This window comes from Schistocerca gregaria, chromosome X (genome assembly GCF_023897955.1).
Source record: "Schistocerca gregaria isolate iqSchGreg1 chromosome X, iqSchGreg1.2, whole genome shotgun sequence".
NCBI lineage: Eukaryota > Metazoa > Arthropoda > Insecta > Orthoptera > Acrididae > Schistocerca > Schistocerca gregaria.
This window is the reverse complement of record NC_064931.1, coordinates 313,763,101-313,787,489: the sequence shown is the minus strand read 5'-3', so window position 1 is coordinate 313,787,489 and position 24,389 is coordinate 313,763,101. Positions and strand designations below refer to the sequence as shown.

General features: G+C 39.4%; 1 protein-coding gene across 13 annotated transcripts in view; it reads right to left on the bottom strand.

Moving 5' to 3' along the window:
* LOC126298956 (glycoprotein endo-alpha-1,2-mannosidase) overlaps positions 1 to 24,389 on the bottom strand; it is an 86,871-nt gene that overhangs the window by 16,802 nt on the left and 45,680 nt on the right. For 8 of the 13 annotated variants that reach the window (XM_049990568.1, XM_049990567.1, XM_049990566.1 and 5 more), the window contains 2 exons: positions 19,884 to 20,570; positions 19,370 to 19,777 (listed from right to left, as the gene is read on the bottom strand). In XM_049990568.1, the coding sequence (XP_049846525.1) occupies positions 19,370 to 19,777; positions 19,884 to 20,514 (1,039 nt within the window). In that variant the 5' untranslated portion in view covers positions 20,515 to 20,570. The remainder of the gene's footprint in view (positions 1 to 19,369; positions 19,778 to 19,883; positions 20,571 to 24,389) is intronic. The other 5 variants (XM_049990572.1, XM_049990571.1, XM_049990570.1 and 2 more) reach the window with 2 other exon arrangements.

Here is a 24,389-nt window from a genome sequence, read left to right as displayed (position 1 = left end):
TCCGCATTGCCAGGAACCAAGTTCCCTGGAGGGCAATGCAGAAAGTGGGTGTGATACAATTAAGAACCCCAAAGACAAAATTTCAGGGAATTAAAGTAACCAATAAATATAATAACATTGTGGAAGTGGAATCTATTACATTTCTAGGATCAAATCTATACATGATTTTAAATTGGAATAGGTGTAGTGAGTACCTATCAAATTAAATATGTTGCTTGCATTTGTAATGTAAAACTGATTCACCATCATCAACATGGACACAGGGAAAATTGCATAACACAGTTATTTTTAATCAGTAATAAGGTATGGCATTCTGTGCTATACATCCAAGGCAATTACATTCCCCTGTTATTTGAAAAGATTGCACTTTTGACTGTCCTCTTCATAAACATCTATAAGAAAATGATCATTTAACACACAAAACTAGAATTATTAGTGAAAAATCATTTTCATCATTTATATATTACAGAAGAAATAATTTTATGTTTTATGTCTCCTATTCATTAATTTAAATTACTTGCTCAGACTTTCCAGTATATGAGAATGCCAGTCATTAACAAATCAAAAAAGTTGAAACCACCTCATATAATTTTGCACTGAGTATAACATAATCATTGCTAATACTTGGTTTAAGAATTATGACAGATTGTACACATGGAAGAGACTTGGAGACCAGTTGTGAGTATTACTGGACCATGTTTAAGTCACTCCAGCAAAATACTGACACAAATCTGCATTTACATCTACATATATATTCCGCTAGCCACCAAGTGGTGTGTGGCGGAGGGCAATATTCGCGCGAAAGTCATATTTCCCCCCCCTCGATTCCACTTGCGGATTGTGTGAGGGAATAACGACTGTCTGAATGCCTCAGTACGAGCTCTAATTCCCCTTATCTTTAAATGATTTGAAAGTTGGTGGTAATAATAAATGTTCTACATCATCAGCGAAGATCGGATTTTGGAATTTAGTGACCAGCTCCTTCCATTTAGCATGTCGTCTATCTGCAAGTGTGTCCCAATTCAAACTTTCTAAGATATTTGTAATGCTCCTGCGATGGCTAAATGTACCAGTCACGAATCTTACCACTCTTCTTTGGACCTTCTCAATCTCTTAAATCAGACACAACTGGTAAGGGTCCCATACAGATGAACAATACTCTAAGACTGGACGAACTAATGTATTGCAAGCAATTTCCTTTGTTGAAGGACTGCATCACTTCAGGATTCTACCAATAAACCACAATCTAGATTTCGCCTTACCCGTTACTTGTGTAATCTGATCATTCCATTTGAGATCATTTTGAATAGTCACACCCAGATACTTGACACATGTTACTACTTCCCAAGACTGGGCATTTATTTTGTACTTGTACATTAATGGGGATTTTTGCTTTGTTATTCACAGTAGGTTGCACTTACTAATATTGAGAGATAACAGACAGTCATTACGTGACACATTTATTTTCTGCAAATCCTCATTGATTTGTTCACAACTTTCGTGTGATACTACTTTGCTGTAGACTACAGCATCATCAGCAAACAATCTAATGCCACTGTCAATACAATCAACCAGATTGTTTATGTAAATCGTAAAAAGCAGCGGACCTATTACGCTGCCATGGGGCACATCTGATGTTACATTTGTTTCTGTTGAAGTCTCCCCTTTCAGAACGACATACTGGTCTCTGTCTGTTAGAAAACTTTGTATCCAACCACATATGTCATCGGATAGACCATAAGCACACACTTTTTGGAGGAAGCGACACTGCGGAACTGAGTCGAATGCCTTTCGAAAGTCGAGGAATATGGCATCAACCTGGGAGCCAGTATCTAGAGCTTGTTGTGTATCATGCACAAAGAGGGCCAGCTGTGTCTTGCATGACTGCTGTTTCCTAAAACCGTGCTGGTTTCTGCAGATGAGCATCTCAAAGTTTAGAAAGATCTTTATTTCTAAACACAAAATACGTTCTATGATTCTGCAACAAATCAATGTCAGTGAAATTGGCCAGTAATTATGTGGATCCGATTTTCTACCCTTTTTATAGATTGCTATTCTTCCAGTCCCGTGGAACCTTCCGGATGTTCCAATGATCAGTGATAGATGATGGATAAGAATGGTGCCATATTTGTAGCATAGTCAACATAAAATCTTATGGGAATACCGTCTAGGCCAGATGGCTTCCTAAACACTGTGTCAGCCATCCTTGCGTTTGTTCAATAATTGAAAGGGGGAATGGTGCTGCAGTCCTATACAGTAAATGAGTTTTTGAAAGCTAGGTTTAGAATTTCGGCCTTCTGTTTATCATCATCAGTTACATTACCCATACTGTCAAGAGAAGGTATTGAATTATTAGTAGCAATCATAGATTTTACATACGATCAAAATTTTTTTTTGGGTTATTTTTAGAATCTGCAGATAAAATATTGCAAATACTTTACATCAGTAGAAGCTGACCACGGGGAAGATCAGTTCACATTCCAGGCAAATGTAAGAATACCTGGGGCAGTACTGACCTTATGACCAATCTTAGAAGATTGTATTGTATTGTATGGAACCAGGGACCTAGAAATGATGGAGAGGCTTCGCCCCCGCCGTAGCCCTCAGTGGTTCACAACCCCACAACAGGCTACACCAGTCCACATACCCCACTGCCGCCCCACACCGAACCCGTTGTTATTGTGGAGTTCAGCCCCCAGTGGATCGCCCCCTCCCCCTCCCCAGGAACATCTGACACCACACAAGTGTAAACCCAGTGCTTGCGTGGTAGAGTAATTGTGGGGTACGCGTATGTGGAGAAAGTGTTTACACAGCAATGGCCGACATAGTGTAACTGAGGCGGAATAAGGGGAACTAGCCTGCATTCGCCAAGACAGATGGAAAATCACCTTAAAAACCATCCACAGACTGGTCGGGACACCGGAGCTCGACACTAATCTGTCGAGCAGATCCATGCTGGAGACCAGCACACCTTCCCGCCCTAAAAGCAGTGCGTTAGACAGCGTTGTACTATTGCACAATTTCTGCCTTAGGACATTTTCAAGGACATGATAAAAATAACCAATACAAATTCAGTGATGCAAAAATCAGTTAAAAATTGAACACAGTGACAAACCAAACCATAAAAGATGCCAAGATTAATAGAAACCTATTTAACAATATATTTGTCAAAAATCAGTGATGGTACACTATGCCACACTAGTCTCTTTCACATGTAGCATCTGAAGTGTGTCCACAGCTGCCATTGTACATCTGGGTGCAAATGTCATAGTTGTATTAAAAGAATGTGCCACTAGTACCATTAATACAGGTACATGTAACAAATTTAAAATTTATGAATTACCAAATAGCATCACAATTGACTTATATGTTATGCTCAGACATTAGTTAATGTTAACATGGCACTTCCAAAAATATTGTGTCAAAGAACTTACCCTAAAACAATAAACCAGGAATGATGTACATGAGTGCCATGCATAGTCTATGTTTAATTAGTTCCTTCATATAGGGTTATGGGTAATGTTTAATTAAATTTCTAGATGTACAAGCTATCAGTCAAATAAGATAACTACAATACAATATTTGCACTTGCAAGTACAATGGCTGTGGACACACTTCAAATGCTACATGTGCAAGAGCCTAGTATGGCATAACATGTCATAGCCAATTTTTGACAAATGTATCAACTACAAACACCTAGCAAATGCCTATTAATCTTAGCAAATTTTATGATTCAATTTGTCACTGTGTTTAGATTGTAACTGATTTTTGATGCATTGACTTCTTATCAGTTCTTCTTATCACAATACTTGAATATAGCTGACGGAAGAAATTTTGTAGTAGTACAATGAATAAAATTAAATTGACTATTATATGTGAGATTAAGTCATTTAAAATATTAGAGAAAGCTTTGGATAATGTTGACTGGAATTTACTCTTTAAAATTCTGAAGGTAGTGGGGGAAAAGTACTTGGAGAGATAGGTATTTACAACTTCTACACCAACCAGACTGTAGTTATAAGATCAAAGGGCATGGAAAGAGAATCAGTAGTTGAAAAGGGAGTGAGACAGTGTTTTAACTTAACCCTGATGTTTTTCAATTGACACACTGAGCATGCTGTGAAGGGCACAAAGGTGAAATTTGGAAAGGGAATCAAATTTCAGAGAAAGCAATAAAAAAATAAGGTTTCTGATGACACTGAAATTTTGTCAGAGATGGCACAGGACTTGGAAGACCAGTTGAACAGAATAAATAGTGTTTTGAAAAGAGGCCATAAAATGAACATTAACAAAAGTGAAACAAGGTAATGGAATGTCACGAAATTCAATCAAGTTATGTTGAGGGAATGAGGGCAGAAAATGACATATTAAAAGCAGTAGATGTGATTTGGTATTTGGGCAGCAAAATAACTGACGACTACCAAAGTACGCAGCATATAAAATTCAAACCGGCAATACCAAGAAAAGTATTTCTGAAAACAGAAATCTGTTAGCATCATATGAAAATAACAAATAAATGAATTTTGTGAAGGTATCTGTGTTGAGTGTAATCTTGTACGGAAGTGAAACATATTGAATAATCCAAAGTAGTTCACAGGAGGTGAGAGTCGGAGATTCTGAAACGTGGTGCTACAGGCAAATGCTGAAGGTTGGATAGACTGAATAGCTAATGGTGGGTTGCTGCACTGAACTGGGAAAAAAATAAATTTGTGGTGGAGTTAGACTAAAGGAAGGGACCAGTTGGTAACACATGTTCTGAGGCATCAAGAAACCATTGATTGGTAATTTAAGGAAGCGTGGGGGGGGGGGGGGGGACCAATTTCAAGGGGAGGCCAAGGATTGACTAAGTGATGTAGACTGCGGTAGTTATGCAGAGATGAAGAGGCTTGCAAATGATGACTAGTATAGAGAGCTGCACCAAGCTGGACTTTGCAATGAATACCACAATAACTAAACTGCTCCACTTTATCGTCATTTTTTCCCGTTTTCCTTCATTCCTTAGTTGCTTCAAAATTTGTGGAGATATATCCTGTCCGTACAACTTATTGAAGCCAGCTTATTGCCATGTGCATTTTGCTTCTTTCATTTGTGAAGCATCTTCAGAGGTGATTTCCAGTGCTGTTAGCCCATTTGTGTGGTCCTGGAGATGTGTTCATTAGTCTCCATGCTCCAGTTGACCGATTTCTGCCATTCTTTCACTCACATTTGATTCAACACATCACAGACATCACTTGCATTTTACATTTTGTGTTCAACATGTGTTTGTTTTCGGTGTGTAGTGTTGTCACTTTATTAGCCAGAATTTTATACAAGTTATGACACTGCAGATGGATCCTCTCCATCTGTGATTTTTTTCTACTCCCATAAATAACCATTTCCTTTTTTTCTAATTTTCATCTAATTTCAAATACATTAATCTATTAGCATGCAACATCCATATAGAACTCTCAAGATCCTATTTATACTGAATTTTACTTAAATTTATCACTCTGAGTCTCATTTCAAGTGTTCTGAGTCCAACTGTGTAATTAGTTTTCATTATTACACAGTTAATTTAAAGTTAAAGCTAGCACTACAGTAAAAACCTATGAGCTAATACTTATATATGAGAAAGGTGACCTAAACTACTTGAAAGTTAATCATTCTGGTTTTCCAGTAAAGTGCTTTAAATTACTTAAAACTAATTATCTTCCACCACAATTAACATCAAATTTCATAACCAGTACTATTTTCCAGCATAGATTTTGTTATAACTACTGTTTTCACTGCACAACCACATTTTTGTCTGGCTGTATCATTACTAAAATGGCATTTTATGTACAAATCAATTATGGAATTGTATCAAAAATGCTGCTATATAACTGAATAAATATAAAATATTGACACTCTCCACACCCAGAGTGAGTAATCACTATGTGGATCTGTAGGACACATATCAAATATATAAACAAAGAAATAACAAGAAGATTATAAGAGACAATTGAGAACAGGAAACAAAATTAATTTTCATGCAAGAAAAATTTCTTTAACACTTTACTAAGTTCATATAATAAAGTAGAAACTGTGATAACACATTGCAAGAAAGAATATGCTCCAGAAATAATATATGTCTGATACTGGGGACAATGCCTTAAAACTGTGTGTTTTGCATGTGTTATAAGCACTATGTCTGACATTACATGAGAATCATTACCAGAGTGGTGGGATCCAATTGTCGGTAACACTGTAGCCTATTCCCTGGACTCTGGCAAGTTGGCGCATCAGTTTCAGCCAAACTAAATGACATAGGAGAGGCCTAGGAAGGAAATATGAGAAAATCATTGCACCACTTTAGCACTTCAGGCTGGTGTGTCAGTAGGATCTGCTCACAGATCTGTGTGCAAATGCTGAAACCTTACATGCAGTGCATGACGGAGAGGCTGAGTCTCAAATGCTCCTTTCTTCTGACAAAGTATAGTACAACACAAATTAACGGACTGACCTTTTCCCACTGCACTATAACTTCTGATGGGTATATGAACAATATGCCGCAACATTTCTTCACACAAATAACAACTATGGAAAACATGTATGGCCATTTCATACAGGACAATGCAAGAGCAAACATCACCAGTGCACCTATGACAGTTTTAGGAGGATAGATTTTATCATTAAATTATACTAATATTTTTTCCTCTACATTTTCTAGGTGTCATGAAACATGATAATGGATTCTGCCAGTATCACAAGTTGCTTTACAAGACTCAGAAATGCATAATGTAGATGCTATTTGGTTAAGAGATATTAGGTTGGTGTATAAGCTGGTAGCATTTTCTTTTTTTTTTCCATGTTGGTATCTCGGTTCTATGGCTTTATTTATTGAGTGTCATTTTTTATATGTAGTTTGTTGTTGCTATATGAGTTCACATATTGTCATTTAGTCATTTGGAGATAGTAAGTGGAGCTATGAAAACTAGAAAATAAGAGTGCTAAGTGGAGAAATTGGAACGTTGCCAACATATTCTTCTGTTTGAGTTCAATAGAGAGGTGACAGCAGTGGAGGCAGCCAGAAACATTTTTGCCATGAATGGGGATAATGCCACTGGACAGAGAATGGCAAAAAAGGGAGAATCGATAGAGGTACTCAAAGTACCCTCTGCCACACACCTTCAGGTGGCTTGCAGAGTATGGATGTAGATGTAGATGTAAATGGCTTTTTAAGGAGGATTGTTTTGACATTAGTGACTCTCCACATATAAGAAGACTTTCGGGGTTTGGCGAAGATTGTTTAAACATATTAATCCATAATGATCCATGTCAGTATGTTCAAGAACTGGCAAATGTGATGAACTGTGATCATTCCACAATCACACGGCATTTGCATGCAATGGGGAACATTCAAAATTTGGTTGTATGTGTGCTGCACCCAGGACAAATAGCTGGTGCACCCACAATACATAATGTTATGTATCTGGTGGAACAGCGACAGTGTGGTGTACTATGAATAGCTACCCTGGGCTGGAAGCATCACTGCTGACATTTAGCCAAGAACAACGACCAGGAAGACTGTGTGAAGTGATGCTACTCCACGATAATGCCCGCCCATTCTGCTAGACTGACAAAAAACACTACTTAGGATCTGGAGTGGGAAGCCATTCCACACCCACCTCATTCACCTGATCTTTCACTCTCAGAATTTCGCCTTTTCCATTCTTTATTGAACAACCTTCAAGGAATTTCCTTTCCAGCTTAAAATGAACTCCAAACATGGCTCAATGAGTTCTTTGCCTCAAAACCATGTGATTTCTACAGTCACATGATCAAAAAGTTATGCTAGTGTTGGAAGACTGTTGTAATTAATGAAGGAGAATATATTACTGATGACTTAAGGCTCTGTTATGTGCATTTGTCATTTTTATTAAACTTATGGATAAACACTTTGAACCTATGCATCAACCTAATAGTTGTACTCTTCGCTGTAATTGGAACCTAAGTCCTAGCCCATCTGTCCTTCAGGTTGCAGAAAAGATCAATGTTGTGTCCTGGTTCGCAGTTGCAGTGACTGACAGGAAATATTTCCAAATTGTATGGGTGAATGGCAGATGATTCCAGTTGTTTAGTTAAGGTCTGTGTTATTAGAGACACAACACATTTTCCAGAAATCCCTACATCTTTATGTAGTTGGTAGAAATATTTATCTGTTGCAAAAACTACTCTTGTGATCACACCACGTTTCCTCTGATTGTTGTTTCTGCCTCTGCCCATATGATGTGAAAGGCTGTTTGACAACTGATTTCCATTGCAAGCAAGCTGATACGGCAGGAAAAATAAAAGTTTATTTATTGGAATTCAATTAAGATTTAACCTCCACACATTGTGGGTACTCAGATATTCACAGGCCAATTTGAACATATAATAATCTCAAGATATAAGGGTGAACATAGCAGGAAATTAAACCTCATACAGGAATGGCACAATTCCAGAGATGCTACGTGGTCTCACTATTAACCTATAATTTTTCCAGGTGTGGCAGTCTCCCCACACGGCAAAGTCATTGCCACTCGTTTGAAATTGGGGATGGAGACTCAAGATAGTGTTCCCTCACTGACAAAAATGGGATGTTCAAAACGACAAGAGAAATCCCGATTACGCCCAGTTTTTCTTGTGACCGATATCCTGAAAAGTGAGAAAACAAGTCTGCATGCATGTCCAAAGGAACACTGCATTGTACTTCTGAACAACACAGGCACTGCAATATCATAAACATGCTAGCATTATGGAGATGCTTAGGAAACTCATTGAGGGAAGGTAATGTTCTTTTCAAGAAAAACTATAGAGAAAATTTGTAAAATCAATGTGCACTCCTACAGCACGTGCTTAAATATTTGTTAAGTAAGTTGAGTGGAATGTGCCATTCACAAAAGTAGCCACTCTACCTTTAACCCTACACCCACAGAAGTCATACTTCAGTGGAGATTGTATCTCGTTAGCATATACACAGCATAGTAAATTTGAAATGTCTGCCCCCCCTAGACACAAACACATGAGAGTGCAGAGGGTTTCATATTCTCTGCAAGTGGCATAAACCATTCACATTCCATTCTTCAGTCTCTCTCTCCTCTGAAATGGAGTGTCTGTAGGAGTACATTTATGATACACAGTTTTCTTATAAGAATTATACATTTCACCATAGAAGAAACTGAGATTAACCATCTGTAGTACTTAGATTGCTTGATAATTTAATAATTAAAAAATTGAACAAGAGCCTGGAGGTAATATTTTAAGTTCCCGGCTTAATTGCCTACTAATTTTGTTTCTTTGACATAGTTCCAGATTTGGAAGTCATTAATTTTATTAAGAAAGTGGGTAACCATTGAATGTAAGTATTTTTAGGCTTGTTTCCCTCCTTAGTTCAAAGGTACACCAGGTGAGAGGTCATTTGGCAGTTCAATGGGGTATATGTATTTCTGGGTATATGTATCTCTGGCTTGCTTTCTGCCAAAACTCTGTTTGTGCATACTATATAGGTGAGAAATGGAGTCATCTATGCTTGTATCTGGCACCAATTCTGTTTAAGGGATGCATTAAGTTGACTCTCCCTCATTTTGCTAATTTTTCTCAAACTACTCACTACATCCACTTCAGTGTAGAAGCTCACACATTGCTCTGGGTCATGTGCAGTCGAGACCAATCGAAACAGAAAGCTAGAGCAGCACTCTCTCCTATTTGTATTGAACTTTGACTGCTCATGTGCAGAGTCACATCTAGAAACCCTTCAATACAAAAGCACTTGTAAACTGTGATTAATTTTGCAAGTATTAAGACAGGTTATGATCATGATAAACCAGGAAACTGGAGCCACAAATCTCCACCACCTACAGACCACGTAATTGAGCCAAACTCATATTCTACTTCTACAAGTGAGACTCTTCTGTGTGTGGCAGAGGGTACTTTGTGTTTTCCTGCTCCAGTCATAAATAGTTCATAGGAAAATGACTGCTGGTAAGCCTACACATAGGCTCAAATATCTCTGATTTTATCTTCTTGGTCTTTTCATGAGATATTCATAGGAAGAAGTAGTATACTGGCTAACTCTTCCGGAAACATACACTATTGGAACTTTAATAATAAACCACACCTTGATGCAGAATGCCTCTCTTGCAGTGTCTGCAACTGGACTTGACTGAGCAGATCAGTGACACCTTCGCACTTACTAAATGAACCTGTAATGAAAAGAGCTGCTGTTCTTAGGATCTTCCCTATTCCTCCATCAATCAGATCTGGTACAGATCCAAAACTGATGAGCAATATTCATGTATTGGTCAAACAAGTGTTTTGTGAGGTACTTCCTTTGTTGATGGAGTACATTTCATGAGGATTCTTCCAATGATTCTCAGTCTGGCATCTGTCTTACCCGCAATAATTTTTATGTGGTCATTCCACTTCGGATTGTTCCATATGCATACTTCTAGATATTTTATGGAAGTAACTGCTCCCAGTGATTGATTTGCAATCATGTCATCATACAGCAAAGGCTATTTCTGTCTATGTATACACAAAATGCTACATTTGTGTATGTTGAAAGTCAATTGGCAATCTCTGCACCAAGCATTTATCCTCTTTAAGTCTTCCTACATTTTACTACAATTTTCTAACATCAGGACTTCTCTCAACAGTATCATCCAGAAAATGTCTGCCCCCGGTAGCTGAGTGGTCAGCACTACAGAATGTCAATCCTAAGGACCTGGGTTCGATTCCTGGCTGGGTCGGAGATTTTCTCCACTCAGGGACTGGGTGTTGTCTTGTCCTCATCATCATCATTTCATCCCCATAGACCTGTAAGTCGCCAAAGTGGTGTCAAATCAAAAGACTTGCACCCAGTGAACGGTCTATCCGACGAGAGGCCCTAATCACACGACATTTACATTATATCCAGGAAATGCCGAATGGAACTTCCAACATTACCTTTTAGTTTGTTTACATATATTGTGAAAAGGAATGGTCCTGTAACCCTCCCTTCAAGCAAACACAAAATTACTTTTTCATCTGAAGACCTCTGTCTGTTGAGAATGACATGCTGTGTTCTGTTTGCTAGAAACTCACCAATTTGTTCACATAGTTGGTCTGATATTCCATTCGCCTGTATTTTGTACATTAGACAGCAGTGCAAAACTGTACTGCATGCCTGCTGGAAGTCAAGGAACACAGTATCTATCTTGTCACCTATATATACTGATTTCTGGGTCTCGGGGAATAACAAAGTGAGCTGGGTTTTACATGATTGTTGTTTTTGGAACCTATGCTGATTCCCACAGAGGAGATTTTCAATCTCCAAAAATGTCATAATATGCAAATACACTCCTGGAAATGGAAAAAAGAACACATTGACACCGGTGTGTCAGACCCAACATACTTGCTCCGGACACTGCGAGAGGGCTGTACAAGCAATGATCACACGCACGGCACAGCGGACACACCAGGAACCGCGGTGTTGGCCGTCGAATGGCGCTAGCTGTGCAGCATTTGCGCACCGCCGCCATCAGTGTCAGCCAGTTTGCCGTGGCATACGGAGCTCCATCACAGTCTTTAACACTGGTAGCATGCCGCGACAGCGTGGACGTGAACCATATGTGCAGTTGACGGACTTTGAGCGAGGGCGTATAGTGGGCATGCGGGAGGCCGGGTGGACGTACCGCCGAATTGCTCAACACGTGGGGCGTGAGGTCTCCACAGTACATCGATGTTGTCGTCAGTGGTCGGCGGAAGGTGCACGTGCCCGTCGACCTGGGACCGGACTGCAGCGACGCACGGATGCACGCCAAGACCGTAGGATCCTACGCAGTGCCGTAGGGGACCGCACCGCCACTTCCCAGCAAATTAGGGACACTGTTGCTCCTGGGGTATCGGCGAGGACCATTCGCAACCGTCTCCATGAAGCTGGGCTACGGTCCCGCACACCGTTAGGCCGTCTTCCGCTCACGCCCCAACGTCGTGCAGCCCGCCTCCAGTGGTGTCGCGACAGGCGTGAATGGAGGGACGAATGGAGACGTGTCATCTTCAGCGATGAGAGTCACTTCTGCCTTGGTGCCAATGATGCTCGTATGCGTGTTTGGCGCCGTGCAGGTGAGCGCCACAATCAGGACTGCATACGACCGAGGCACACAGGGCCAACACCCGGCATCATGGTGTGGTGAGCAATCTCCTACACTGGTCGTACACCTCTGGTGATCGTCAAGGGGACACTGAATAGTGAACGGTACATCCAAACCGTCATCAAACCCATCATTCTACCATTCCTAGACCGGCAAGGGAACTTGCTGTTCCAACAGGACAATGCACGTCCGCATGTATCCCGTGCCACCCAACGTGCTCTAGAAGGTGTAAGTCAACTACCCTGGCCAGCAAGATCTCCAGATCTGTTCCCCATTGAGCATGTTTGGGACTGGATGAAGCGTCGTCTCACGCGGTCTGCACGTCCAGCACGAACGCTGGTCCAACTGAGGCGCCAGGTGGAAATGGCATGGCAGGCCGTTCCACAGGACTACACCCAGCATCTCTACGATCGTCTCCATGGGAGAATAGCAGCCTGCATTGCTGCGAAAGGTGGATATACACTGCACTAGTGCCGACATTGTGCATGCTCTGTTGCCTGTGTCTATGTGCATGTGGTTCTGTCAGTGTGATCATGTGATGTATCTGACCCCAGGAATGTGTCAATAAAGTTTCCCCTTCCTGGGACAATGAATTCACGGTGTTCTTATTTCAATTTCCAGGAGTGTATAAAACATGTTCCAAATTCTGCAACAGGCCGACGTCACAGACATGGGCCTATAGTTAGTGCACCTGCCCGAAGAAGCTTCTTGAAAATGGGATGACCTGCACCTTTTTCCAATCATTAGAAACACTTCACTCCCCCAGAGACCTATTGCACACTGCTGATACATGAGGGGTAAGTTCTTTTGCATACTCTACATGTAATTTAATTGGTATCCCATCAGGTCCATTGGTCTTTACCTATTGAGCAATTTCAGTTGCTTTTCTATACCTTGGCGACTTATTTCAATATCTGTTATTTTGTTGTTTCTGTGATGATTTAGAGGAGAGTTACAGTGCAGTCTTCCTCTGAGAAAAAGTTTTGGAAAGAGATGTTCACTATTTTGGCCTTTTCTGTAACATCCTCTGTTTCAATGCCATTGTGGTCAGTGTGTGTCTGGACAGAGGGCTTCAATCAATTCACTGATTTAATGTAAGATCAATCAAAACTTCTTATGGCTTTCTGTCAAGTCTGTAGATAGAATTTTACTTTTGAATTCATTGAGCACTTCAGTCATGGCCCTCCTGATGCTAATTTTGGCTTTATTTAGTTTTTGTTTGCCTGTGAGGATTTGGCTACATTTAAATTTGCAGTAAACCTCTCTCTGCTTTCATAGCACCTTTCTAACATGGTTGTCGTACGGTGGCGTGTCTTTTCGATCCCTCATAACTTCATTTGGCACATACCTGTCTAAAGTGTATTGTACAATGCTTTTGAACTTTGCCCATTGACGCTCAACATTGTCAGTGCTGGAGATGAAATTTTCAAGTTGACCTGTCAGATAACCTCAAATCTGTTTTTATATTTTCCTGTTTACAGCTGTATTCAGTGATGCTGTAATGGCCCTATGAACATGGATTCTGTGCCGAATCAAAAAGCTCAGATCTGTTTGTGACCAGCTGCTCTAAGAAGTTACCTCCATGAGTTGGTTCTTTCATTAACTACTCAAGGTAATTTCTCACACTAAGTCACAAGTCACTCACTCATTCATTCATTCCTACTTCTCTCTCTCTCTCTCTCTCTCTCTCTCTCTCTCTCTCTCTCTCTCTCTCTCTCCCCCATGTACCTTATTTGAAAGACCTCATTCTTCTCTTTCAAGAAACATTTTACTTTTTCTGAAAACATAATATTTCAAAAGTTATTTTTAAGCAAAATTTGTGATTTTCAGAATTTTCCAGTCTTAAAATAAGGTTATTTCCAAAATCCATTGTTACAGTTTAGCAGCAGTGATTGTTTTTGCTTTTGTTTTTGAAAATGTACACAGCTACTAAAATAACATGTTGGTTTTATTAGTGTTCCATCTTGACAAACTTTGGGAATCCCCATGCTCATTAAAACTTCTATTTTTGTAAGATTAGTAATTATTATTTTTTCAATTTCTAATTAAAAATTTTTTTGAGCAAATTTACTTCACTTTCAATTGAATCTTTCCCTCTTCCGCTTTTTCTATCTTTTATGTTGATATCTAAAGTGTAATAGTACTGTGTTTTACCAATTTGTAATTTCTGTAGCATGTGCAGGCCTGTCTACAAATAGGCATTGTGCACAAAGCAGGAATCAGTCAGCATTTGGTAATCTTTGTCTAAGGTAACATGTTAGTCCACCAATACCCAGTAGTCAAAATGTAAAATTTATGTCAGTTTTTAGTTGGTATACAGAAGTCAATGAGTGCACAATTGATCGTCATTTTATAGACTCTTTCAAGCAGTTTTTGGTCAGTTCCTTAACAGTCTTCAATTGCTTTGAAGATGTATAGTTATTTTGTTGACTATTGCCACTTGAGAACTTTTTGGAGTTTCTTCTAATTGGTGTAGCTTACTGACTTGTGTTACAATATTGATGTCCATACATACGAGGGGCATCAATAAGTAATGCAACACATTCTTTCTTCTGGAAGCAGGCTGATTTTATTCGGGATCCCTATACACCATATTGTTCCCACCTCTTTTGGTTACAAAACCCTATTTTTCAATACAATCTCCACTTAATGTGATGGCCTTATGCCACCTTACTGGGAGGGCCTGTATGCCTGCATGGTACCACTCCACTGGTCGACGTCAGAGCTAATGTCCTCCTGTATCAATAACCTTCCCATCATCCACGTTCCCGGGGAGTGCATCCTTTTTTTGGGATGAACAGATGGAACTCAGGAGGTGCAGGATTCAGGAGGAAGAACAGTCCAATGAAGTTTCGTAAATTCCTGTTGGGTGCACAGACTTGTGTGATGCCTTTGCATTTTTGTTCTTTATGGTTTTCTGTTAGGCAGCGAAGACCTTTTAGTACCCCAGATGATGAATAAGTGTGTCAGTCCTATCAACAAAAACACATCTAGTTTCGCAGCTAGGTGTTTGATTGTGATCCACTGATCACCTCGAATGAGAGTGTCAGCACGTTTCAACACCACTGAAGTCATAGCTGGCACATGAGAGATAGGAAAGGTTTGTGCGACCTAGTTGCGATGACAGACAACTCGCCCAACAGCTCACCCTGCTTGTGCTCACATCCAGGTCTCTGTGAACATTCTGCATTGTTCTGGCTTTCCACCAAAAGAAACTCAATGACAGCTCTCCACTTAGAATGTACCTCTGTTACAGATGCCATTCTGAAGGCTACATATAGTCCCTTCACCTATCCGAACCCAAATTGGTCAAGAAAAAAATGTGTTGCATTAATTATTGAATACCCCACATACAATAAAGAAGATCATCAAAACTGAACTTAGTGTTAAAGAGAAGAAATTGAAAAGTAACCTCTATAGTGAGGTGTCCATTTATTCAACAACTGCCCACTATATCCAGTACTCGTAGGAGGACAATTAAAGAAGACATTCCATGAGACACATGAAGTAAGAACCAGGTAAGTAACATTCTGCACTAACAGGAACATGGTTGAGTAAGTCAGTCATTTAAATTTGTTCTAATTCGATGTATTAGAAGCTCAGGATTATTAATAGCTCTTAATCCTATGCATTCATTAGCCTGCAACATTTCTGTGAATGTCATAATATTGAGTATGAGTGTAAACGATTTTTTTAGTACACTGACCAAAAAAAAATGCAACACCAAGGAGGAGTTGTAAAACATAAAAAAAAGTTGGTAAGCGTGTATTTATATCTGAAAGATTATGTCTGTTCAAATTTTGTGCCAGTCGCATAAGAGTAGCACAAGTAGCGTCTGTATGAGGCCACAATTCATGTTTACTTTAAATGTATGCTGTACCATTCATGAGCATTAGTTTCCTTTGAGATTGGATGTGGTGGTTGTTCTTAGTGAAGAATGCCTTTAAGGCATCAAAGATTCCATTATCAATACCTCAATGGGTTTGAACCAGATCATGTAACAGGGCTGGATGTTCCTTCTGTGATACTGCAGAAAGACTTGGCATGAATATAGCCACTGTACATGACTGCTGGCAACAATGGTCACAAAAATGTACAACCGGAAGGAGACTGGGTTCCAGACTGCCCTGTGACACTACCAGCAGGGAAGACTATCATGTTCAGTCTATGGCCCTGGCATACCGTACTGCATCTGCAGCTGTAATTTGAGCAGCAGCTGGCATCACAGGGGCACAATGAACTGTTAAAAATTGGTTACATCAAGGACAGCTCCGAGTCAGGTGCCTGGTAGCATGCATTCCACTGATGAAAACTAGTTTTGCCTTGGTGCCAATGATGGCTGTGTGCTGGTTAGAAGTAGGCCAGTTGAGGGCCTGCAACCAACCTGTCTGCATGCTAGACATGCTGTACTTACACCTGGAGGTACGATCTGGGGTGCGATTTGGTATGGCAGCTGGAGCACTGTCATGGTTATCCCACACATTCTAGCTGCAGACATGTATGTCAGTCTGGTGATTTGACCAATTGTGCTGCCAATCATCAACAGCATTCTGGGGATTGCTTTCCAAGAGAATAACACTAGCCCAAGAGAATAACACTCGTCCACATATCACTGTTGTAATCCAACATGCTCTACAGAGTGTTGACATGTCACCTTGGCCCGTTTGATCACCAGATCTGTCTTCAATCAAGCACATATGGGACATCATTGGACGATAAGCCCAGCATTATCCACAGATAGCATTAGCCATGAAACTCCATCCCTCAAACTGTAATCCAGCACCTGTACAATACAATGCATGCATATTTGCTTGCTTGCATTCAACATTTTGGTAGTTATACCAGTTATTAATGTATCAGCATTTCAAATTTGCAATGGCTTATATTGCACTAACATTAACCTGTGACATTGCAATGTCAATCATTTAAATATGTTGCCTAGACAAACGTATTCCCAAAATTCCATTACTGCACATTAATTATTTTATGGTGTTGCAATTTTTTTCTGTCTGTGTATGATGATGTACAGATGTAATATGTTGGTAGTGACTGCGAAGGAAAATTAGGATTTAATGTCCTATTCGTGATGAGGTCATTAGAGAAGGAGCACCAGCTCAGAATGGGAAAGGATGAGCAAGGAAGTCAGTCCTTTCCTTCCCATTTCCCCCATGTGCCTTAAACAAATTGTGAAAACAACAGGAAACCCAAATCTTTATTGCTAGAAAGGGGTGTAAACTTTGTTCCTCATAAAGGTGTGATAACCACTGAGTCATCTCAATATTCCTGGGTTCCATTGAAATGCAGTATTACGAAACTAAGTCTGAATGAGAAGAATGGATGAAAGTTTGTGGATCACACACGTATTTCAACTGAATTGCAGAGTAATTATCATTGGAGGTCAATGATGTCTCTAATGTTTGAACTGACTTCATTTCCTCAACACTTTGTCTTTGGGTTATATTATTTTTCTCCTTTAGAATAAACAAGATATATTTACACTTGAACATACATACTTTATATTATTTCCCCTGCAATTTGTTTGGTATTTATAAACTGAATTACTATGCATGATTTATTCCTCTCGCAGTTTCATAACCCACTCACTGTTTCCATAAAAGAGAGTACCTTTTTGATGGTCTGCAGAATATAATCAGGATTTTCAGAAGTTAAATTAAGCATTCCATCAATCTTCTGCTTTGGGACTTACCAGTCCCACTTGTCATCGATGCTGGCCACAGGTGCATCTCCACATGGTGTTGGGGCCACTATCTCACATAAGTTAGATGATGGAATGGGAGAGATCTGTCACATTTATTACAAGGACACTTACTTCAACACATGAGGATTACTCTTAGATCAAAAAGAAAGTGGTGGTCATCATTTTTGGTGTCCATGAATTTCATATCTTTTGTATGGTCATAAGTTTCATCTTATCACCAGCCTGTCATTTTGTGGATCAAAGATTAAATTATCAGAGTATAAGGTGGACTGCCTTCATCAATCAGTGATATACTTGGCAAATTCCCAATATTTCATTTAATATTGCACTTCCCCTCAGCATTCTAACATGGATGACTTCTCTTGTCTTCCAGCAGGTCAGGATCCTGAATTTTACTCCCAGGGAACAGTTTATTTTCATGTAGAAAGCAACTGGAGCAACTGCTTGATTAACTCCCTGTAAATTCCTGGGATGGTGCTACAGCTTCACTTGTGAACAACTTCTTCAACTGGTCCTGCAATATGTCTAATTTGCTTGGCCTCCTAAGCTCTCTGGAGCAGATCCACCTGGTCTTCCTGTTTTTTTTCCCCCTTCTTCTTCATCTGTAGCACCAAATACAGGTCTGACAAGACATGGTGCTCCTTACAGAAGATGATGAACAGTGCCATGTGGTGGTACCATCCTCTCTACAATACTGGATGCTTCAGTTCATGCATCAGCCCCACTGTGGGAGTTCTAGGATGGAACAACTGGCATGCCACAATGACTACTGGCCTTGTATGGATGATGGTGATGTATGAGTGGTGCGACAGTGTGTTGTTTGCCGGGCACACCGACCAGCCCGGACCCAATTGTTCTCGCTGTAGCCCACACCCCCATAGCTACAGGACTACGTTAATACTGACTTTGTGGATCCTTACCTAAGGGTCCATGTGCTTAATTATTGTGGACACCTTATTCCACTTCCTGTATGTTGTCCACCTGCAGCTGACAACAGCAGCAGCCAAGGTGGAAGCCTTGGAGCAGATCTGTGTAGTAGAAGTTGGACAACACATGCTGGTGGCCAATAATGGTCCCCAACTCACAGACGCAGATTTCAAAAGGTTTGCAGCTGCAATAGTACTAAACATCTTACCGTATCCCCTTTCTATCCAGTCTCCAATGGGCTGGCAGAACAGAAAAATCTCAAGATAATTTCTATTACATTTGATATTAATAGTTTGCCAAGAACTGTTTCTTTTTGGTTCAAGGACTAATTAGCTGTTACATTATTGTTATGGAAGTTATTTATCTTCAATAAACGTTGTTTTGCTAACTGAAGCCCTATGGGTCCCTAAAGCTAGCTCCACAGCCAAACATGACACAGTAATAAAAAATATAAAAAATAAATAAAAAAACCTATTCAGTTTCTGTTCAGAAAAGCTTAATATTATTTACATGGTAACAATGTTCATAGCAAATAAATTCTTTAGAGGAAATATTGTCTACATATGTTTTACATAGCTGCTCAGGAACTCACCATCAAAGTGTGCCTTCTTTATTTCATATCTGTGTTGAACATCTACCAAGAGCCCAAGGAATATTCCATCCAGTTTTGTTCCACGAACACTAAGGTTGCCTTTACTGCTGAGAAGCTCTTTCCATGTTCCAGAAGGAGTTAGATAGGAATCATAAATGTAAAACACAGGCAGTTTCTTTCCTCTATGTCGTCTATGGTAGAAGGCTGGATGACTTGCATACTGAGTTGCAATATATTGTAAATATTTTGCAAGATTGATAGGATTTCTGCCACTGTATGGTTCAATATGCAGTGCTATCTTGAGGTCATATTTATTAGCAATGTCGAGCAAAACTGAAACTAATGAATCTGATGAGGCGCCCTCGGTATCAGACATTCCTGGTGGATACCATGAGATGACAAGTACACCTTGAAAATAAAAAGATTAAAATATGAGTAAATTAGCCAACAACCAACAATAAGACATAATGTAAAATAATAAGTTTCTCTAACTATATAGCATGCTGGTAAATACCAATGTTAGCATCTCTTAGAAGTCTCATGTGCACATCAATAATATTATTATCTCTTGAGCTGTAACATCCAAGTGCTGGGTAGAAGTTCGAGCTAATGTCTGTAGGAGGGTGATGACTGCCTGTAGGGTAAACTCTCTTATCTTCTTTTTTCCAGTTTGGTAGGTACCTGTGATTCCAGTGTTTCCACTCATGATCAACTACTAAATTTCCATACCACACATAATAAAATATATGTACATCATAGTTCAGTTTTGTACTCACAGTTCTGTTTTGCTCTGTGTTACTATTACTACGATATTTCTTCATTTTTTGTGATATATGTTGCATCTTTTGATAAAACCTTTTTGCTTTAGCAATTTTTTCATTGAGTATTTTCTCTGTGGTAAGGTGGTAAGACTTGCTTGACAGTAGCTTTTGTACATTTTCCTCTGTCAAAAGGTCAGTCTTGATAACAAATGGTTGTACAATAGTGGCTTGTCTTCTATTTGGTAAATCTAGGTTCAAAATCATATTCCGCCATTTGTGACTTATGAAGCCCAATACGACAACCAAACTGAACATAAATATTGTCAGAAAAACATGTCGCTTGACACGGATAATTAACAGACGAATGTGCATTACCATGCACATGTACAATGCATAAAAGCTTCAGACTACTTCAATGTAATGACATCACTAGGCCCATTCTGAAAAAGAAGACAGTACATAAAATTACTCACTTGATGGTTACTAGTACTGGTGCTGGTTTGTTATTGAAATCACTTAATAGTGCAGGTACCAGTACATATACACATATTAGAAAACAATGTAGCCCATGTCTGTCTGAATTGGAGTATAGAGTAAAAATTAATTTGAAGTAAATCAATCAAGAACTTTTTGAGATTTTGGGTTTCACTGGGTGATTTTGAACATGTCACGTCACCTGATGACGTACCTCGCCACACGTCCAGCGGTGGAGCCTATCAGTCAATCACACCTGATGATTCCATGTTAAGTGTGGCTCCGGGCATGACTCAGTGCATCTGGCACGCAGTATTTATTGCATTGCATTAGACAATTATCTACACCAAGGTAGTATTCGTTATTTTATTTATTGGTCTCATGTTCTCCACTGGTTAACTGCAAAGTACAGTACAACAAAAACCTACCACAATGCGTCACAAGTACATAAATATAAGCTTCCGAATTGCATTGCTGCCATTAAATGACCCACATGTTCTTTACTAAATAAAACCTGTAAACACAGCAGCCTAGCAGAGCACTGTGGAACACTGCCCCCTACCAGCAAAGGTAAGATCGACAAGCCTATTACTAAACATGCAGTGGAGTATGCCATGTGATGACATCACATATCCAAAATTTGATGTCCACTTTTGGGGTATTTCCTGACATTTGCAGCACCATGTGCATTATGTTTAATTATTTGTCTCAGTATCGTTTACAATACTTCATGGATTTTTAAGTGTTAAGAAGAATCACCTTGCGTGTATAAAATCTACACAATTATATAACGACAAGTCATGTTTAACATTGTTACCAAAATTTTATGTGATGCTCTACTAAATTTTTGGTCTAACTAAATATGCATATAAAGGGGAAAATTTGTTAGCAACAAATCCGCAAAGTTCTTGGCCCATTTACTTCAAATGTTTACATGATACTCTAATATGTTCACATGGACATAGGCTACGTATATTTTTATACATAAGCTATATAAACAAATATGTAGTAATATATATAGAAGAAACATTGTTAGCAAATACCTCAGAAAATTTTTTGACTGATTTACCTCAATTTTTTACACAACACTCTAATAAACGTTTGGTTGCACATAGAGAAACATTGTTAGCAAAACTGTCGAAAAGTTCAAATTTTTACAGGATACTCTATAAACATTTAGATGGACATAGGCTAAATATTTTTTAAACAATGACGTACAGGTTTCCTGTTAAAACAGATGGCAATAAAGGAACTGCTGCACTGTGAAAATGTGTGGCTTCATTTCTTTTCTTGCACTAAGTTTTAATTGCAATAATGGGACACTTAAACCATTAGGAAAATTGTTTCTCCCTATATATTCTTTCTCCTTAATACAGTTTTAAACAAAACTTGTATTCACGACTATGTGCTGTTTTATTTTCTTCCTCACAGTCAGTTTTCACAACAAACAGGAAAGTTGTATTTATAGCTTAGTCAGTTTTCACAACAAACAGGAAAGTTGTATTTATAGCTTATCAGATTATGATTAGAATACTACTTCGGAACCCGAACTGTCCAAACCTTTGTAATCCTACCCATTTACAGATTAAAACTATGAGGGTTGATACTTAAATAGTGTCAACAATTTATTCACGACCAATACAAGAGAGTTACTTGTTTGCACCTGTTGCTGTCCTTCAAAGTAGCCACCAGCGTTGTGTACAACCCATTGCCAGCAATGTGGAATGCGTAATACACCATAAGCAGAGCCTCTTCTGTTGATGGTGCAAATGAAGCGGTCTACTGCCTGTCGAATCTCTGGAACAGTTCTGAAGCGAATGCCACGAAGTGGTTCCTTCATCTTCGAAATCAAATCAAAGTCACTAGGACTTAAGTCCAGGGAGTATGGTGGACGCTACAGTACTTCCCAGTCCTATCAACTGAAGAGAGCAGCCACAGCTTGTGCTGTATGCACCTGCGCATTGTCGTGCAAAATGATGGGTGGGTTGTGCAGAAAGTGTTGCTGCTTGTTTCGCAAAGCTGATTGCAGGTGATGCTCCAAAAATGAACAGTAAGACTGTGCATTGACTGCCTGCCATGGAGGAATGTAATGTTTTAGAATAACACCATCACAGTCGCACATGACAATCACCATAACTTTCACCATACTGTGGCTCCAACACACTTTCAACTTTCATGGAGACCCATAATGGTTTGTGAAAGGAGCGGCTACACTTTCTGCGCAACCCACCTATCATTTTGCATGATAATGTGCGGGCTCATACAGCACAAGCTATGGCTGCTCCGTTTGGTCGATGGGACAGGGAAGTACTGTACCATCCACCATACTCCCCGGACTTAAGTCCTTGTGACTCTCATTTGATTCTGAAGATGAAGGAACCACTTTGTGGCATTTACTTCAGAACTGTTCCAGAGATTTGACAGGCAGTAGTGCACTCCATTTGCACCATCAACAGAACAGGCTCTGCTAACGGTATACTAAGCCTTCCACATCACTGGCAACGGTTTCTACACAACACTGGTGGCTACTTTGAAGGACAGTAACAAGTGCAAACATGTAACTCTTTTGTATCGGTTGTGAATAAATAGTGGCCACTATTTAAGTTTCAACCCTCGTATATTAAATAGTGTCAGTGATGGTACAGTCAATTGAGGTACCTTTGCACCACTTTTTTCCATTTTTTGAAAGTACTGGAAACAAAATAAATTACACATTGCAACAGATATTGTAACATCTTACATCTATAGTTTCCGAGTGGTTGGAAAACTGAAAACTTATACTAGATATGCCCTATTAGAGTAAAATTTCAATTTTAATACTGGTACAATGTTACACAGTTATTTGCAGTAACTTTAGACTAACCTTACAAAACAGAGAAGTTTTGCTATATCTAATGCTCTGGGTAAATTTAGATGATGCCAGAAAAAAAATCAGATGTTAATCAGAAGGAAAAACAAACAGTGTTTATACAGTACTGCAGGTTTCCTTTGAAATGTAAAGATATTTGTATTGACCTTGCATTGTTCACTCTACATCACTGTCACTGGAAGCTCTCTTCACATCCAACACAATTAAAGGATCATCACAAGCCTAAGAGATTATAGGAAGTTGTAAAGACAACTGAAATACTACTAGAAATCACAGAGGTAATAAAACTTACGTTCAGTACAAGTCAATGCAAGTTGTTGGAGCAGCAGCCATTTGAAACAAAAGTAGTAAATGGTACAAAGTTAAAAGGTACCTTATGTGACTGTACTATCCTCACAGACCCAGCAGCAGGTATACTACATATACAATGATCCCAGCCCATTTATCCATTTATTTTAATTTAATTCAATATCCAATCAAGAATTTGTTGCCAGTAACAATAAACAAGGCAACAGATCAGAGAGAGTGGGAAGAGGGTATGGATGAAAACAAGAGAGGAAATGGATACATGGATATAGAGAGGGGAAGGACGACATGGACAGAGAAAGGTGGGAGGAGAAGGTGGAGAGAGATAGGTAATTAGCAGATGGACAGAGATAGGGGAGAGGAATTGATGGGCAGAGAGAGGGGGAGGAAGAGCAGATGACCAAAGAGAGGGGGGGAGGAAGAGGAGATTCACGGAAAGTGGGGGGAGGAAGAGATTAGGATGTGTATCAAAGTCCTATACATATCTAGCAACTGCGAAGTATTGCCAAGTTCAGTAGTGAAGTATAATTGTCATTTTTGAGATATATTTCTTACACTCTTGTACTGTCCATTCAGTGTAAAAACATCAAAAGTTTATTTGGTTAAAGGC